The sequence below is a fragment of the Lathamus discolor genome, chromosome 12 (genome assembly GCF_037157495.1).
Source record: "Lathamus discolor isolate bLatDis1 chromosome 12, bLatDis1.hap1, whole genome shotgun sequence".
NCBI classification, from domain to species: domain Eukaryota; kingdom Metazoa; phylum Chordata; class Aves; order Psittaciformes; family Psittacidae; genus Lathamus; species Lathamus discolor.
In genome coordinates this window covers 13,631,464-13,650,719 of record NC_088895.1, presented here as the reverse complement: position 1 = coordinate 13,650,719, position 19,256 = coordinate 13,631,464, and the positions used below count along the sequence as shown (strand labels likewise).

At 55.9% G+C, this 19,256-nt stretch overlaps 1 protein-coding gene across 8 annotated transcripts; it reads left to right on the top strand.

The window, feature by feature from the left end:
- Positions 1 to 3,973: 3,973 nt before the first annotated feature.
- On the top strand, positions 3,974 to 19,232 carry CMKLR1 (chemerin chemokine-like receptor 1). Of its 8 annotated transcripts, none has more exons than XM_065692153.1 (3): positions 3,974 to 3,992; positions 15,370 to 15,475; positions 15,934 to 19,232. In XM_065692153.1, exon 3 carries the CDS (start codon positions 15,987 to 15,989, stop codon positions 17,073 to 17,075), a length of 1,089 nt encoding a protein of 362 aa, XP_065548225.1. In that variant the 5' UTR covers positions 3,974 to 3,992; positions 15,370 to 15,475; positions 15,934 to 15,986; the 3' UTR covers positions 17,076 to 19,232. The 8 variants fall into 8 exon arrangements, with proteins under 8 accessions (XP_065548225.1, XP_065548226.1, XP_065548218.1 ...); XM_065692154.1 differs by lacking the exon at positions 3,974 to 3,992 and adding an exon at positions 7,647 to 8,095 and having other exon boundaries at positions 15,984 to 19,232; XM_065692146.1 differs by lacking the exon at positions 3,974 to 3,992 and adding an exon at positions 7,647 to 8,095.
- The last annotated feature ends 24 nt before the right edge of the window (positions 19,233 to 19,256 follow it).

The following is a 19,256-nucleotide window of genomic DNA, read 5'->3' as shown; positions in this document are numbered from 1 at the left end:
GCTCATGGGGCTGGAGGGAGTGATGCTGAGCTCTTTCCAGCCAGTGACTGTGAGCCCAGAGTGTCACCAGTGTGGCTGGGAACTGGTCCATCCGTTAGCTCATTGATAAACTCCCCAGTATCTGAGCAAGGTGTTAATTTATTGAGTGTTTTGTGTGACACCCCCTTGTCAGCACAGCACATGGATGTGTATTCAGCCTGGCAGCAGCACACGCTGTCCATGGCAGAGCGTGGGCAGGGAGGTGTGCTGGTGATGTTTCAAACCATCCCCTTGAGCCATAGGGGTGTAAATGGGCATGTGGGAAGCAGGGAAGGTGGTTCTGGAACTGCTTGTGCTGCCCTGTGCTGCTTGCTGCAGACACATGGATTGGATGGGTGGTTTTGGGTCAGGCTTGAAGCTGTCGGAGTGGGTAGGTAGAGAGATGATAGGTAGATAGATAGATATATGATGGATAGATAGATGATAGATGGATAGATAGATAAAAAGATGATAGATGGATAGATAGATGATCTATAGATTGATAGATGATAGATAGATGATAGATGGATATAGATAGATGATAGATAGATAGATGATAGATTGATAGATGGATAGATATATAGATAGATGATAGATAGATGGATAGATAAATAGATGATAGATGATAGATAGATGATAGATAGATGGATATAGATAGATGATAGATTGATAGATGGATAGATAGATGATAGATAGATGGATATAGATAGATGATAGATAGATGATAGATAGGTGATAGATAGATGATAGATAGATAGATGATAGATAGATAGATAGATAGATAGATAGATAGATAGATAGATAGATAGATAGATAGATGATAGACAAAACGGATAGGCAATGCTGGGTGCATGGCCAGAAGGGTGATTCTAAGGGAGTTCAGAGTGGACCAGAGGGACAGATGATGGAGATGTCTCAACAGAGGGACAGATGGATGGGTGATGATGAAGTGCTCCAGTCAGAAGACACTGACAGCCAGAGCCAGCGACGGTAACAGTGGCCACGTTGCCTCTTCCTCACCTTAACTCTCCTTAGTAATAGATGATGGATTTATTTCTAGGCTGTGGTTTCATCTGGATGGAGTTGACTCCTCACCGGCAAACGGCTCCTGGAGCTTTGAAGCTCTGAGCTGTGCGAGTCAGGGATTTACAGGCGAGGGGCTCTGCTCCCCCCTGAGTCCCACCCGGGTTAGATGAGGCCGTCTGTGAGGAAACATAATTGATTCTTTAGGTTAAATCCTTTTCATCTGCGCAGACAAGCCGGAGCATTAATTCTGTATAATGTGACACAGAACATTTGCGTGCAGCTCCGCGGCGCAGCTCTCCCTCCCTGGGCTCCCTCCTGGGCTCTCATTTGTTTTCTTCCCAAGGCAAATTCCGGCTCTGGCTTCCACCAACACCGCTAATGAATTCCTTTTGATAGCTCCTAACGTTTATTTATTCTTTTAAATAATCCTCATCTATAATTCCCATCATAACGGGTGCATTTTGGGATCAGGGGTCTGAGCATTGCACTGGGTCCGGTGCAGGACTGCATCCAGCACAGGGCTGAGATTTGGACGTCAGGATGCTCGAGCCACGTCTAGCTGCGGGAGTAAGATGTAGTGGACCCCGTCGAGGGCACAGGTACCCCACAGCCTCATTGAGTGACTCTCTCATTGCTCCAGAAATAGCCCCATGGCTGGCACGGGCTCAGGAATAAAGCATATTTTGATGTTATTTTTAACGGGGAGGGGGGAGCAGAGCCCTGGGGACCTGCACTGAGGCCACCCCCCGGCCAAAATGAGACCGAAAATGGCATTGGTTGCTTGGAGCTGGAGGGACCTGGCAGGGATGCTGAGCATGCATGGTACCCATCACCAGCTGCTGCTGGTGGGCGCTGGGGAGGTCTGTGAGCACCAGCTAAAACACTTGTCCCTGCAAAGCCTTGCTCCATGAATCCCTTCTTGCGTTCCCCAACAGGGAATTGCAAGGAAAGCCGGTTTTATTTAGTAAGATCATAAAGAGAAAAGCAGGATTTCTTCGTGGTGTTTGGGAAGTTGAAGCCTGTTGCTGTTACGAAGACAAATCCAGGTGGTTACTTAGGGAATTGGGTATTTCCCAAGGGGTTCATCAGCCACACTGAGGGTTCTATTTGGTGTGAGATCACAGGAATACTCACCTCTACCTGTATCCTACATCCTGGCCGCTGCATCCCAGCATGTGGAACACTATGTAGGTACAACCTGAGGGGTTTTTAGGGTGATGCTGAAGAGTAGCACAAAAGATGAGCCCTAATTAAGCTTCTGCTGTTTTGTAGCTAACACAAGCCATTAAAGACCTGTCAGCATCATCCATCTCCATGGTGGGGTGCTCAGCATCCACACCCAAAGCCCTGACAGGCTGCACTTAACCCCTCTCCATCCTAAATTCCCTTAGGACCAGGGGCTGGTGGCCACTGAGCCACTAAATGCGGTGATTGAGGAGCTCGGGAGCCGGCCGTGATGCTGACACCGAGCACTTGCTGGTGTCCAGAGGAGGCACCATCACAAGTGATGAGGTCTTCCTGTTTTCCAGACCCAGAGCTCTGTGGTTGGAGGTTTTCCCGTTCGAGATGCAGACACAAGCAGTCCTGACCTGCAGCGGTTGCCCGCAGGAGGTGTCACGGTAACAAACCCCACTTTAAGTGGGAGACAAGGAAACAGATGGCACATTTCCCACAGGGGGAGGCGATCCCTGCGGAAAACGCTCAGTTCTGGCAAAATGAACGATTTGGGAGCAATCTGGGGGTAACGTGGGGTGCAGCGTGGGGAAGAGCCGTGCTGCCGGCAGAAGCGGCAGGGCCACAACCCCGGTTTAAGGATGCAGAGCATCCTGCAGGTACCAGCTTGCTCTGCCCATAGCAAGCCACGGAGCCTTTGCCTCCTGCCTCTGCTGACAGCCGGGGGATAAAACCCCTTCAAATCAGATAAACAGCGTGAGATGAAGGTGCAGCGCGCTTGGGAATCCAGCCTTCTCGCTCTCACATTCCCAAACCGCCTTCCAGGAGCGGAGAAGCAAGGAGGAGTTCGCTGCGCTGCACCGGCGTGCGAAGAGCCCTGGGGAAACCCGTTCGCGAGTGCGAATCCCAAAGGATTCGGCGCCGTCGCTGAATATTTCTGGCAAAGAGCTCGTCGGCGCTTTCCCCAGATTTATGGGCATGTCCCAAGGTGAAAAATGTAATTTTAAATTCACCATTAATCTTGTGCAGCAGAACACATGGAGAGGGTCCTGCGGGAATTCAGATGAATCGGTGGGGGCGGTAGGAACGGAGACGTAACTCGCTCAGATGTTGCTTTAATCCCTTCCTCTGCCTCATTCCACGGTCCTCACCACATCCATGCAGCTGGAGGATGGGATGAAGGGCTCGCAGGACCTGCTGGCACTGCTCTTGGTGGGAAGGGAAATAACCTCATTTTCCCCTTTATTAGTAAAATCCATCCAGAACCGGGCCCGTTCCTGGCTCAGGGATTTTCTTTTGCTGGGGGGGATTTAAATCACAGAGCTGCTTCGTTTCCCTCATGCCATAGAAATAAAGGAATCCGGAGAGGGAATTGAAGGAACCGCTGTGACTGCCCCATCCCTGGCAGTGCACATTTCACATGAACCAGATGGGTTTGTTCTCCCCGGGCTGGGCTGGTTGAAGGCAAATCCCCCCCCCCAAGCTCAGCTGCAGCCTGGGGAGCAATTGAGCCTCTGGTACCCTTGGGAATTGATCCCTGGAAAACCCCAGCCTGTGCTGATTAACCCTGCAGCACCTATAAGAAGGGGAGGGGTTCTCTTCAGTGCTGTTTGGTCCCTGGGATGGAGTTTGGCTGGAGGCCGGTGCTCAGCTGGGACATCACCAGGGATGCTCTGCTGGGGGCTCACACTGGTTCTGCTGGGGCTGTGGCCACTGTTGTTCCTTGCAGGTTTTGGGGGCTGGAGGCAGTTTGGAGATGCTCGATTGGACTCCAGGTAGGAGAGACCCTTCCTGAATGTCCTTCATGGGGCAAAGGGATAATGGAGCTGGGTTGAAGGTTTTGGCTCTGCATAAAGCCCCTGAGCTTTATGGAGCTACTGTGGGGGCCCTCAGCATCCTTGAGGCTGTGACCGCAGCAGCTTTGCTGGGGCAGATGCTGCTGGTGGTTCCTTATCATGGAACTGCCATCCAAATAGGTGGGATCCCTGTGCTAGGAGGGGACTGCAAAGATCCCGGGGAAACTGTTGCACATTTGAGCTGGGAATAACGGGATAGTCCCCAGGTAGCATCCTCAGGATCCGAGTTTGTTTTCCAGCTCCTCTCCAAAGGGCCTTGGCGCTGCTTGTGATGGGGGCTGGTTTCTCAGTGCTGGCATAGCCGCGCTGCAGGGATGGGGCAAAAGCAGGTTATGGAAGATGCCATCTCCTGCTTCTCATCTCAGCCGCAGTGTCCTCTAGCTCCAGCTGAAGCTTATTGAGTGCCCCGAGCCCCCAGTGATGAAGCTCTGCATGCAGGAGCCTGGTGCTGCTCCTCGCCTCCCCTTTTGCAGGGGGAATTGTTATTCCCCTTGGGTTTTCCTGCTCCAGATGCCATCTTTTCTGCTGGAAAGCTGTAGGGAACTCTTGCTCTCACCCCCTCCCGTGTGGCTCTGGGCAGAGGCAGGGCCTCCCATGGGAAAGGCATGGAGCGGGTGGATGGCTCCTGCTGAGTAAGCAGCAGCTGCTCATCCCAAGCCTTCCTCACTGCCTCGGGGACCAAAAGTGGTGCCTGCTGAGGGGAGACGGGCCCTGGAATGCTGCTGGATCCAAGCACCAGTGGTCCCTGTGCCCCAGAGGGAACCCCCAAGACCTCAGCTGGGATTTGATGCCAAGAGCCACCCCTGTCATAGATCCCCGGTGGGTGACATCCTCTCTGTCACCTGCGGAAGTGCTCCAAGACAAGGAACAAGTGACTTGATGAGGATGTCCCGGGCCGGGTTTCACATAAAACGAAGTGCTGGTGCCCAGCAATCCCTCATCCCTGCTCCTGGAGCAGTCAGAGGCCCGTGACAGCTCCTGCACTGATCGAAACCATCAGTAAATCAGCCGGCTTGGGCATGTCCATCATTTCCCAGGCTTGAGCTATCATCCTGCCCTGTGGATGGAGCACTGGCAACGGGTTGCATCATCCCTGCTGTGCAAAGGGTGTTTTCCAGGTGCTGCGGGGGGAGAAGGGGCGATGCTGGAGCCGTATCCCAGCCTGTGGGTGGGTGATGCTTTCCTGCATGTCCCTTTTGTGTTTCTGAGGACCTGACAGTGCTCTGCGGAGGGATCCTGCAGCGCTGGAGTCAAATGGGAGTGGGGAATGCACCGGGAATGCTGTGGGCAGTGATACCAGGAGGGATGCTCTGTGTGTGAGCCTTGCTGCCTGCCACTGATACAGGGATGCCCTGGCCCTGTTCTGCCCATCCCAGCGGTGGGATGCAGTGGGATACGGTGCCTCCATCAACCAGCAGCATCACTTGAGCCCTGGGACCACAGTGGGTGTCAGCAGCATCCTCCCAGCTCAGGCAGGGCTGTGTGGAGCCCTGCTGGGTTCCCGTGCCCTGCTGCTATTTATAAGCCCTGCATTGCACAAGGCAGGGACTGTTTTCATTGTGATTGTATCAAACCAGCGAGCAGTCTATCCAACATCCTGTATGTGGGCTTCCCATTTGGGCCATGAGTTCTCGTTTCCACTCGGATCATGAGGCAGAGATGGGATATGGAGCTGGTTACCGCAGTGAAGCCAAGAGCAGGAGGGATGAGCTCCCCACAGCCCGCCCGTGGGAAAGGCAGGGCATGGTTATGTGGGGAGACAAAGCCAGCCCTGAAGCAGGGCAGGGTTTGGGGCTGGGATGTGCAGTGTCCTCACAGCTGAACCCAGCTCCTTTTCCAGCCATTCCATGTGGTTTTTCCCCCCCGCAGCCCTGCCCAGGGTGAGGGAGAGCGCTGCTGGATGACGGAGAGAACTCCCCTGGAGAGGGAAAAGCTCCGTGCAATTTCTTCCACATTAAGCGTGACATCTGCTTCGGGATGACTCAGGCGGGTTCCCAGCACCCATACAGGAGAGCAGGGCGAGCACCCGGGCCTGCTGGGCTTGGTCCTTCCACCCTGGCTCTGCAGGGAGATGGCTGGGGGGGGGGGGGTGTTATAATAAGCCTCAATCATCCAGTTTCTGTTACAGCTGAGTTTAGAGCTCTCATCGCTGTGCTCGGTGTGGGTGGCTCCGTGCCTGTCAGGGATGCGATGGATGCTGAAGCTCTGCTGGTTCTGATGCCTGGAGCCGCCAGCCCCGTGCACGGAGCTGATCCCCACGGCTGCTGCTGCAGTGTTTGGGCACGGTCGCTGGGCCTGGGAAGGGGGGTGTTTGTCCTCCCGGAGCCGCTGCTGTGCGCGGGCGATGCTGAGCGCCTCGGAGGGAAACCCCAAACCGCAGCGCAGGGATGCGCTGCTTTATCCCGAGTCAGCGTGGTTTTAATGGGATAATGCCTGTGAGCAGGATCCTGCATCCTGCCTGGCCTGGGGGCACGGTGGCAGGTGCCTGGGAAAGGACTTGGTGTGGGGTAATGGATGATGGACTGATCCTGCCCCTTGGTGCTGGCTGTCACCGCAGCAGAGCATCGCTGCGATTGCGCCACAAGGCCAGCCCTTGGCAAGGAGCATCCATGGCTGAGCATCCCCGCTTCCCACACACCCTGTGGTGGCTTTGGGGGCCCCTGGCTCCCAGCTCACTGCCTGGTCCATCCGTGGGATGCGGGCAGTGGTGCTGCCGGGGCTGTGCATCTCTTGAGGCCTCATTCAGGAGCGGGGCTGCAGTCGCACTCTCTGTGTCCCAGCACAATAAGGGAGGCAGCATTAACTCGTGGTTGTTCCCCTCCCCTTGCTGGCCGGGCCTGCAGGGTGCTGTGTGGCTGTATTTACAGCCCCTCGAGGATAATGAATTAATCCTTATTAATTACCCTCGATGCCTGCACATCTTTCTGCAGGGAAGATGGGGTGAACTGGCTGGTGGCAAACCCAGGGCAGCACCGGTGCTGCTTGAACCAGTGCTGGGGTGTCCTGATGGGGCAAATCCTGCTCCTTCCCCAGGCAGCATCACCCCAAAACTTCCTTTCTGCTTCCAAGGCGATGCCTTCCCCCCCATCCTGGTGCTGGCTTTTATCCCAGCTGGGTTAAACATGGGTTGGGGTTGTGGTGGCCGAGGAGCGTGGAGGTTGTGCAGCGAGGGAGGGGGTTTTCTCAGTGCCACATCAAGCGTGGGGTTATCCAAACCTCCTGCTCCATGTGGGCTCCTGGTCCGGGTCTCCTCCCTATTTGGGGCCAGGCTCCCCCTGACCCCCATCATCCTACACGGGGGAACCTGGTGCCTCTCTCATCCCCCTGATCCCCCCCCCCCGAGGCTTTATTGCCATGTGCGGGTGGGGTCAGGGTGCGCTGGGGCTGCTGTGCGGGCTGGGGGTGCCGCTGGAGGCAGCTGCTGCATCCTGGTGCTAATGAAAGCCACCGGGAAAAGCGGCCCCGAGCAGCAGCGGCGGCGTTTGGGAGCCAGATCTGACGAAGGGAAGTGACTCAACGGCTTGGAAGGAGTTGGGGGCGGTGGGGGGGGGGGGGAGAGCAGCGGAGGACAAGGCTTGACCCGGGGTGGGGACAGCCCAGCGGGGTGGTGGCAGCCACCTGCCCCCCGTTGGGGCTCCCTGGCTAGGACCGCATCGCTCCGGAGCCCTCGGTGCTCCCTTATCCCTCGCTCGGGTGCTGAGCTCCCGGCTGGGGGGGGACGGGACAGGAAAGGAGGCCCCTCGGGAAGCAGCTTCCTCTCGCTGGGCCGTGGCCAGCGTTCCCAGCTCCCGGTGTCACACCCTCTCCCAGCTGTTGCTGCCGGAGCATCGTGCTGCCAAGACAGCGATGGATGCTCCGTGACTCCTTCCCCTCCCCGAGCCCTTAAAGCCGGCGGGGAGCGAGCGGGGCTGTGCCTGCAGCAGGGGCCAGACGGAGCCTTCAGCCCTCAGCTCCTCTTCCTCGCCAGCCACGGGGTGACCCTGGCACCATCCACCCCGGCACGGAGCGTGGCACCGCACGAGGTATTGGGAAAGGTCACTGGGATGCTCAAGGTACCGGGGGGATTGGGGTGTGTTGGTGCGGGAGAGGATGGGATGGGTCCCAGCCCACCAGGACCATGTTTCTCGTGGGTTTTACTGCTTTTGGGAGTGAACTGCATTTATTACCAATGGGGGGCCGCTTTGCCCTGCACATTGGGGTGCAAAGGGTTTGCATCCCACTGGGGACCCGCTGCGTGCCACAAGCATGGCACACTGCATCACTGGCTCCTGCTCCATCCCAGGGTCCTGGGAGCGGGATGTCACCGTGCCGGTCACGAGCCTCCCGCATTGGCACATCCTGGCGTGGTGCAGACGTCTGTGCTTTTGGTGTCTGTTCTCCTTTCCCTGCGCTGGACCCGTCGAGCATCAGCACATTTCCTCCTGATTCAGCCCTGGGGGATGTTGCAACCCGGAGTTGTGCAAAGAGCAGCAATTCCTCTTTCAGCTCCTGTGGGAGCTCGGCCACATGCAACTGGGGTTGATGTCCCCACCTGCACCGGGCATGGTGGTGGCTGCAGATGGCATCGCTCCTCAGTGGGCATCGCTCCCCAGTGGGCATCGCTCCTCAGTGGGTGTTGCCACTGTCCCCACTTGGGTGGCAGCCTCCTGGTTGCAGCCACCAGCTCTGAGGGGATCGGGATTTCTCCCTTGTGGATGAAGCTGGGAGGCAGAGAACACACTGATGGTGATGGGGCTCTGATCGAATGGGATGCTCCGGGTCCAGGTGCATGGTGATGGATTTGGGTCTGGTCACTGCATGTACCTGTATTTTTATTGTCTGTCTCCCTCTGGATGGGTTTCTCTGGCTCAGAACAGAGGCTTGTGGCCATCCAGGCTCAGCCCTTGCTGGATCACCATAGGCACCATGCACACTGCAGGCAATCACTACTTGCAGGCACAGCACCGAGGCCAGGCTGGTGCTTGGTGCTGCCCCTGTGCAAACCAGGATGGGCTGATTGATTACTGTGGAAACCTGCTTCCGGATCCAGATCCACCTTAGTTCATAGGGCCTGGATGGATGAATAGCTGGGAACAGGCAGGATCTGGCCAGTGTGACGGAGGGGAGAGCATGGTGATGGGGGGGATGCGCTCCCCTTCTGCCACGCACCCCAGGGATGGCTTTGGGTTACCCCTCTTCCTGTGTGTTTGATCTAGGCGCATCCCAAGTGATGGGGCAGGGACATGGGGGTCTGGGAAGCAGGGATGCGGGGCAGCCTGGGGTGGACATGCCCTATCCCATATCACAGAGCACCCTTTGCCACTGTGACCACAGGCAAGGGATGCTCCAATCCTGCTTGTGAGATCCCATGGGACTCCTGAGCCGGTGCAGGGACCGTGGCGGATGGGACACAGCACAGAGGCGGCTGGTTGCCTCATCATTCCCTTTGTGTGTCCAGCTGAACCATGCAAAAAGGCTCCTTTCCCCATGTCCCCACATCCTGCCGCAGAACATCGCTTCCCCTTCCCAAGCGCTGCCCGTCTCTGTGCTGAGCCCGTAAACCAGCTGCTTGTGTTGGCTTATTCCTCATCCTCCCATCAGCAATACGGGTGTTGTGTCCTTCTCGGGATGGGGAAAGCACAGCAACATCCCAAGGAGCTTCCAATGGGATGCTGATGCCGTGTAACCCTGGGGTTGTTTGCGATCCAGCCTTAAGGGGGTGACAGAAGAAGCAGAGATGTGCTCCAATTCCCAAGCTCGGGTAAATACCTCTGGATTTTTAAGATCTATACATGAATGTATGGAGGTTTATGTATTTGGGAGGGAGGATTTGGCTGCAGGATGGAAATCACTGCTTTTCCCAAAGGATTTGAAGCTACTTGAGGGTTTTTTGCTGCCTTGCTGTTATAAAGTGGGGTTGGGTTTGGCACAAGGGGTGATGGGGGCCTCCAGGGTCCCAATGCGCGCCATGGCGCGCATTGGGACCCTGGAGGCCCCCATCACCCCTCATCCTCCCCCCGCATCCCTATTTTTACCTATTTTCCACCCAATCCCCATCTCTTCCAGGGATGAGCTTTGCAGCCCTCACTAATGGGATCTCCCCCAGTGTTTTTCCATGCTGGAAAGGAACCGGGTGTGAATTTGAAGTGGGGTGTGTGTGAATATCCTCATAGCATCCCCTTAGTTAGGGCCAAAGGAGAACAGGGGGGCTTTTCTTCGCTGTGCTCATCAGCATGCAGCTGGGCGAGCATCACGCAGCTGCGAGTGGAGGATGCTCCTAAGGATCCCGAGTGGCTTTCTCACATGATGTGGGGGGCTGAGATTTGCTTGTCCCCCATCCTTGGCAGCAGAAGGCAAAGAACTATTTCCTTTTTCCATGGTTTCCTTCCTCTTTTGTAGCCTCAGAATCTGGAGTTGGTTGAGAGCAGCCCCGCAGGTGGCACGTTTTGCATCTCTCTCTTGTGCTGGCTTTGGCCCTAAGCAGCCGTGCTAAACCCCAGGTCATAGTTTGGGATGTCCTCACCGGACTGGTGCGATGGAATGGGGAGAATGCTGTGGAATAGGGAGTTTTATTGGGCTTTTTATTGCCTGCAAAGTGCCAGGAGAGGCTGGGATTAATAACAACCCAGCTATAAAAATATATATAAAAAGAAGACAAGAAGAGGATATGAAAGAACTTTCATTATTTCAGATGCAGCTCGAGTTAGTTTAAGCAGCACCGAAACACAAACTGCCCTTTTTAAAGGGAATCTTTGCTTGTGTAGGTAAAAATGTCCAATATTGCCCCAAATGTCCAATACTGCCTGGAAAAGAGAAGGCTCCAGGGAGACCTGAGAGCAGCTCCAGTGCCTAAAGGGGCTGCAGGGAACCTGGAGAGGGGCTTGGGACAAGGGCCTGTAGGGACAGGCCAAGGGGAATGGCTTGAACCTGCCCGAGGGGAGGCTGAGCTGAGCTCTTAGGCAGAAGCTCTTCCCTGTGAGGGTGCTGAGGCGCTGGCACAGGGTGCCCAGAGAAGCTGTGGCTGCCCCATCCCTGGCAGTGCTCAAGGCCAGGTTGGACACAGGGGCTTGGAGCAAGCTGCTCCAGTGGAAGGGGTCCCTGCCCGTGGCAGGGGTTGGAGCCGGATGAGCTTTGAGGTCCCTTCAACCCAACCCATTCCATGGTTCTGTGACTTTCCTCTTTACTCCTCAACCCTTCCCAGGAACAGGAAGGACGGGAGCAAAGCGCCGCGATTTTACTGATGGGGTTGCTCTCAGCACCCCAGGCACTTTGTGCCAGGGAAGGGCAGGCTCCTTCACCCTGGAAAAGCCTTGCATGCCCTGTGCCTTGGGGCTGAACACCAGGTTCGGCTGGGTTTGGGAGTTGTCTCCATCAGGGTGACCCCACACTGGGGAACAGCGTGTGGAGACCCATCCCATCCCATCCCGACCCGTCCTGCCCTGCGCAGCCTGGCAGGCTCTGCCCAGACAAACACTGACTCATGCTGTTATTCTGTCCCACCCTGGGCACAGCCGGAGTTTTTAAGGCTGCCTTTTCCAGCTATTCCCGTTTTTTTCCCCCTGTTCACATGGGCTGGGAACGGAGCCTTAGCTGGTATGCAGGGAGCAGCCAGGGGTGCAGAAGGCGCATGGGAATGGGGGTCTTGGAAGAGCAAGGAGCCGAGGGCTGCTCCATGGAAGTGCAATTGGGATGCATCTGAATGCCATGGAAACAGGTAGGGCTTGGGCTTCCCCAGTACCCTGCCTTGGGGCAGAGCTCGGTGCCTCAGTTTCCCCTATGGGAACTGGCTTTGCTCCTTCCCTTTGCCTTGGGGGTCCCCTGCTGCTGGTGACTTGGCAGATGCCAGCCCGAATCCTTGCTGGCAGGAGCCCATGTGCTCGGTGTTAGGTTGATGTGGATGCTCAGCGTGCTGCTGCTGCTCTCTCCCTTTGCATCCCGCATCCCTGTCCCCTTCGTATCCAGCTGGAACTGAACAGGGGGTCCAGGGATGCGTGGAAGGGCTGGGAATGTGGCTGGGAAGCAGGTTTTGGGCAGGCCAGGGGTCTGGGTTTTGCAGTGGTGTGGTCTGAGCTCCTTGTGATGGGCATGTGGCTGGTGGCTGGTTCACACCAAGGGCTGGGGCTCCATCCCCTGGGCATCCTTGTAGGGATGCTGTGCAGCATCTCTCCCTGCGGGAGCTGTTGCCATGGCAACTGCTGGTTAAAATAAGGGTGAATTGGAGCTGGGTACCCAGAGATGCTTTCCCATCCTCTTGTTTTCTTGCTCCCCTGAGTGCTGGCAATCAATCCTGCATGCAGGACTGGAAGCTGCCACTGCGGGGCTGGATGCTGGATCCTGGTGGGGATGTCCCTCCAGTGTAACCCTGTGCTGGAAAAACAGGGTGCCAGAGGGATGGATGGGGCTTGCATCCATCTTCCCTGGGGCATGCTCCCGCTGACAGCAATGAGAGTTTGCTGTGCTCAGGATCCAACCCACAGGGTCGCACTCGAGCTTGACCAGAGCACCAAGCTCCCATGGGACTGGGACCAGTGTCTGCTGTGGGGGGAATCCAGGGATGCAGAGCTCAGAGGGGACCAGTGCTGCAGGTCCAGGGGGACATGGAGATGCTGCTTCTCCCCGTGCCCTTCCCAAAGCTCCCCAGATGAGCGACCATGTGCTTCCCCCAGACATCTGCCTGCAATTCCCATCTCCAGGATCGGGGCTGCGTGGGCAGCCCGGCTGCTCCCACGTGTGCCGGAGGAAGCGGGTTTGGGGTTTGGGACCTCAAACTGCTGCTGGGAAGGAGGGGGACCGCTCCAGTGGGACCGAGGCAGAGCAGCTGCAGGGGCTGGCAGGGATTGCAGAGCCACCCGCCCGCTTCCCAGGGGTTTGTCCTGGCTCTGCACATCCTCTGCACCCTGTGGATGCTCTGAGGTGGGATAAGCACTAACCCAGGGGTACCGCTGGTTTACCCAGTGCAGGAGGAGCGCTTGTGGTGCCCTGTGCACAAGCATAGGCTGGTCCCAGCCCGAGTGCAGAGCATCATATGGATAAAAGCGTGATGCACTTGGACAGCTCAGGCAGGATCTTGAGCGCTCAAAAGCAGGTCTGCTCATTTGATTTGATTCCATTGGATTACTTTTCCCCCTCAACCTGTATCAGTGCTTCAATAAAAGCATCGCCTGCAGGCATCGGGGAGGTAGAAGGCAGGAAGCCTGCTTGTCCATAAATGCTTGGCGCAGGCAGCACTCACTGCCGGGGTGCTGAGCATCCCCTGGCCTCCTGGGATGCAGCCGCATCCCGCCATGCGGATCCGGCCATTTCCCTGCCGCCCCGGTCACATCCGTCCCCCGCCCGTCTGTGCTGGCCACGGAAGAGCTTTCGCCCAGAAAAGCTGGATTTGAACATTTTCTGCTGTTCTCTCCGTTTCCTGTTGCCTTCCCAAGAACAACAATTCCTGACCTCATCCTCCCGCCGTGCGCGCCGGGATGCTGGCGATGTGTGAGCCGCCCGTCGGGAATCCCACCCCGGCGCCCATGGCCCGGGCTCAGCCTTCCCTGGGTACCAAGACAAATACAGCTGCGGGGCCGGCGGCGGCTGCCTGCACCAGAGGCTATTTTGGGTAGATCCTGTGCTCGTGTTTGTTGAGGTAGGAGGACAGAGATGAATGGGCCCAATGGAGAGCAAGTGGGTTTGGCTCGAGCCGGGTATTTGCAACCCAGAGCGGAGCATTGGAACACTCTGACGAGTGTGGCTTTGTCTTTAATGCCAGACTCCGGGATTTTTGTGCGGTGAGAAATGGGAGGTTTCACGCAGTCATCCCGCTCTGGGTTTGGGAGGGGTTAGGGATGCAGGTGGGAATTTGCTGGATGATTTTCCAATGGGTCTGGGCTTCAGATCCTGGTGCCCGGAGCCATCCTGGGAGGTTCATGGTGAGTTTGGCAGCTCCCTGCCTGCTGCCGTGGGGATTGTGATGGCTCCGCATGAGCCCTGGAGACCAGCCCATCATCTGCAACCCCCACGGGGAAGCAGAGCCCTGGTGCTGCTGTTCAATCTGGCATCCTCATTCTGAGGTAAGGGGTGGGGGGTCCTTTTACCCCCCTTACCCTGTCTGCCTGCCTTTAGAAGTGCAGCAAACATGGGGTCTGGCTGGCTCCATGGTGGCGAGGGGCAGGGGTCCATCCCCCAGGTCCCTTGCTCACCCATGGGGGCAATGACAGGCCGGTGGCATTCCTTGGGAGCTTCTTCCCCAGGAAGAGCAAACCCACCCAGGGGAACATCACTGTCTCTGGATAAAGGCGGTGGGATGGGATGCTCCAGGGTGGGATGCACGTGGGGCTCTGGGCTCCCCACCTGCAACTGTGCCTTTGAAAAAGTGATGACAAGAAACCTGCTGGTCCATAAGGGCAGCGGTGGGAATGGGTCATTACCCAGCAGCAGGAACACTCAGTGCTGCAGGAGCCAGTTCTGCTGATACTTCACCGGATCATCAACTTTAATTCATCCCTTTGACAAGCAAGGTCTTGCTGGGTCAGGGCCTTCTCCCAGCTCCGGCTCATCCACAGGCTTTGCACTAAAACCTCATTTATCCTGGCCACTTCTCCTCTCTGGGAGCACGGGAAAGGGGGAGGCAGTGGGGCTGTGATTTAAGCCCCTGGCTGGTGGGAGCGGTGGGAGCAGCAGCAATGGCAGGAAGGAACAGGAGGAAAAGGCCAGGGAGAAAACAATAGGTTACAACAATCACCATGGGGAGCTCAGAGCAGGGCTATGGGGAGGGTGATGCTCGGGGGGGACCCTGAAAGCAGGAGGGTCCAGCCTGGATGGGCACAGCCATGTCCCCCCTGCAAGGACAAGGTTGGGTGCGATGCCCTGTGCCGGGGCTTTGCTATTTGGCTTTGGTGGCTCTTGGCACTAACCCACCGTCACTGTTCACAGGGGAGTGGTTGAACCCATTTAACGCAGGGCTCTAAGTGCCTGCTGGAGGCCCGGATCCAGACCATGGCAAACAACACTGCTGGTCATTGCAATGAACAGGCTGGGCACTGATTTAATCAGGGAAATAACAGTGGGAGAGCCCAGGCGCCTCACTCCTATTTATGGCTTTCGTTATTTGTTATAACATTACCATGGGCTTGATTGCAGGGGTCTTTGCATGTGCCTCCTGTCGCTGGTTTGCATTGGATGTTGGTGCTGAGTACACGGTACAGGGTTGCTGTGCTGGGTTACCCCAAGGAGGCTGCCCAGGGTTAAATCACAGCGTGGCAAAGTCTTTTTCCTCCCTTAACCCCACACCCGAGTGCAAATGGCCTGTTATTTCATCTCAGCTTTAACGTTACAGCTCTGTCCTTAAACCCGCGTGGAGGGAGCTGCCCGTGTGCTGAGCGACACTGAGGTGCTGCCCATCCCCAGATCCCACCAGGAATCTGCTGCGCTGGAGAGGAGAGGTGAGCGGACGTGACCCCAGTTCCGCAGTGGCATCAGGGGGGCCAGTGGTGAGCTGCCTGCTGGGTTTTCAGTCCAGTCTGGGGTGCTCAGGAGAAAGGAAGAGCAGAGCCATAATACTTTGCAGCTTGGAAGGGCTCAGAGCTGTTAATGGGCTGTTAATCAGTAGCATCCTCGTTTTAACCCTGGAAGTAGGCGGGTAAGAGGCGTTTTCTGCAGGATGAGGCTACAGCCACATCCTGGAGGACACAAGGGGCTGAATCACGTCCTGCAGCTCAGGGCGCTGATGGCTCTTGGTTGGGAGGTGGAAATCCAGTGAAGAGCCGCAGGAGCATCTTCTTCCATGGCCAGCGACGGGGCTCCCATGGGATTCCCTGTACATGCGTGCTCCGTTCCCTGTCTCCAGTGCCCGTCCTGTGGCTGTGCTTGCTGTGATTAACACCATGTGTTTGCTCAGCAGAAACACAGAGCAGCATCACCAGGACTGAGCAGGCTGTGATTTGTGTTCAGATAATGGCGCTTTCCAATCTGTCCAACTACTTGGATGATGTTGATAACTACAGTGATTACCCCGACTACACCTATGAGGAGACGACCAGCAGTGTGTGGACAGACCCATCCCACGACCCAAAGGACATTGCAAGGATCCTCTCTGTCATCATCTACAGCGTCTCCTGCGTGTTGGGCATCCTGGGGAACGGCCTTGTCATTGCCATCATAACTCTGAAGATGAAGAAGTCGGTCAATGCCATCTGGTTCCTCAACCTGGCCGTTGCCGACTTCCTCTTCAACATCTTCTTGCCCATAAACATTGCTTACACCGCCATGAGGTACAACTGGATCTTCGGGACAGTCATGTGCAAGCTGAACTCCTTCCTCCTCATCCTCAACATGTACACCAGTGTCCTTCTGCTCACCACCATCAGCTTCGATCGATACGTGTCGGTGGTTTTTCCTGTCTGGTCTCAAAACCATCGGTCGACCAACTTAGCCTATTTAGTTTGCTTGATCATCTGGACCATCGGCATCATTATGAGCTGCCCATCTCTTGTCTTCCGAGACACCGCACAAGCCCGTAACTCCGTGATCTGTTTCAGCAACTTTTCCCTCTCCAGGAATAAGTCGTACCAAGCCCTGGCCCTGATGAGGCACCGAACAGTGAACATCACCAGGTTCCTCGCCGGGTACATCCTCCCCATCACCATCATCACGTTCTGCTACATCGCCATCGCCTTCAACCTGCGCCGGAACCGCCTCGCCAAGTCCAAAAAGCCCTTCAAGATCATCGTCACCATTATAGTCACCTTCTTCCTTTGCTGGAGTCCCTACCACCTCCTGAACCTCCTGGAAACAGAGCCCGACGTGGTCCCGCGCTCCGTGTTCGAGATCAGCATCCCCATAACCACGGCGCTCGCTGCCTCCAATAGCTGCATGAATCCCGTCCTCTATGTCTTCATGGGCCAGGACTTCAAGAAGTTTAAGGTCACCATCCTTTCCAGGCTAGTGAATGCCCTCAGCGAGGAGACGGGACACTCCAGCATCGTGCACAGGAGCTTCTCCAAGATGTCCTCAATGACTGAGAAGGAGACAACGGTCCTCTGAACTCAACCTCTGCTGTTGCCCATGCTCATCACTGTGATGGTGGCCACCCTTGCAATGGCCCCTTGTCTGGGACAAGCATGGTCCAGCGCTGTCCTGTAGCGTATTCTTTGACTGGTCTCACTGCCTGGGGGCTGGCAGGGGTCGGAACTGCCCCTTTATGTACATGGGGAAGATACGACTGCCCTTCATCTTCCACGGCAATTGCAAAGATCATTGCACCCAACTACTTAGGAGAACATTTCAGGGCATTCCTGTCTAATCTATGCATTGCCTGGCCTGGCAAAGGCATTCCTGCCACTTCCAGAGACCTTCCTAATGGGCGATTGGGCAGAGGATGTGGTGGCTGGGTGGGAATCCACCATGGATGATACTTGTTATGGCAAAAAGTGACACTCTTCCTATGTCCTATGTATGCATATAGCTACTTATGTTAAAGCCCTAAAGTATATTGGTACTATCACAGTGGTTTTAGCTGTGTTGTGAGCACTTTGTACCCGGAGACACCCTGGGAAGTGCCTTCATAGGAGGGATTTGAATACCCCAACCAGGAAATCCTGCATGTCTCCTAATCGATCCAGACCCCGGGCCTGGCTCCACTGATGGCTGCTCCCTGGTGTGATCAGTCAGTCCTATGGGATGAGTTTGTCCTTCCCAACCAGGCAGCAAGCCCATCTCTGCTGCTGCACACAGATCTCTGCGGTGAGGAATGGACCGAGCCACTGTCTCCATCCAATTTCATGCACAGTTAAGTTGGGAGCTCCTGCACCATTTGGCCTTCTTGACCATGACGCCAATGTCACGCTTATTGATGTGCTGGTTCCTCTGTGTCACCCACAGCCCCTCATTCCCAGGAAAGCAAGGAATGACCGAGTCCTCCCCCTGCGTTGGGTGCAGGAGCAGAGCCCATCCCTGGAGGCAGCTTTGGCACCAGGGGGTTCCTGAGTGTCCCAGCCCAAGCGATGCTTTGTGCAGGGGCTGGCACGGGGGCAGTTGAGAGCTGGCCTCAAATGCTGAGCTATTTATTGACGGCTTATTTAAAAGCTGTGGAAAACAGCTTTTTGAAAGCTATTTGGAAATAGAAAATGAAGAAGCGAAAGGCATGGAGCTATTTCCAGGCTGCCATCAGCAGCTCATGCCAGACACTGATACAAACCCAATCACAAAGCCCCAGTAATTGAGCTGCAGCCCTGAGCTGCGGGAACACCGTGGATAACAGCGGATGCTGCGGCAGGAGCTGGATTTGAGGCAGATTATCAGGCATCCCATCCACCCCCTGCACTGCCTCATGCATCTGCCTTGGTCTGCATCACCTCGTTAGCATCAGTGTGATGGGGAGAGGGGAGCACCTGCACCACATGAAGCTGTTGCTCCTCTCCCATTACACTGCAGCATCACTGGGACAGGGATGTGATGGATCCACTGTGCTTGGCTGCAGTTTTGGTGCATGTGTTTGTCCTCAGTGATGGAGGATGCTGAGAAGTGGGGTGCAGGAGGGGTTTATCCTGAAAACAAAGGGTGTCCAGCCTGAGCCCAGGAAGGGAATACAGCAGGGAATGGGGATTACAAGGGAAATGAATGGCAGATTGGTGATGCTGCCTGCTGGGTGCTCATGGGGTGGCTGCAGGGCACCCAACTGCGGGCATTTCCATGTCTCCTAGGGCTGGGATCTATCGGGATGAGCAGGGCTGCTGCTTCCCCAGGGAGCAATGCCCAACCCCTGGGCTACACCACAGCACTGAGCTGCCTGCAGGGACCATCCATACAGTTTTCCCACAAAACCTGTGCTGGATCCATACCCTTGGAAGATGCTGTGACCAAGGAGGCTGCAGGGGAGGAAGGCTTTGATGGTGGGAAGAGCTTCTCCTCACTGGGCAGCCCATGTCCCTCGAGGATGCAGTGTCATTCCATTGCCCTTTGGTCCTGGTTTGGGATGCTCCCAGCCTGTGCCAGATCGGGGATGCTCCTCACTAATTTCCATGGCTGGAATTGGCAAGCCCATCTATTATTGCTGCAAACAGCTTTCAAACAAGAGAGTGACAGCTCGGTGTATAACCTTGGGTTAAATCATCATTACACTGACAGCTTGGGAGACCTAATATTTGAGTTTGCCTTTGTAGCTGTTTGCCTATTTAATAAAGCCCCTGTTTTACATACAAATACACCCGTATGCTCTCAAGCTCA

Bases quoted from the DNA above. Each gene is read 5' to 3' on its own strand.
- CMKLR1 (XM_065692153.1), top strand. From the start codon at position 15,987: ATGGCGCTTTCCAATCTGTCCAACTACTTGGATGATGTTGATAACTAC.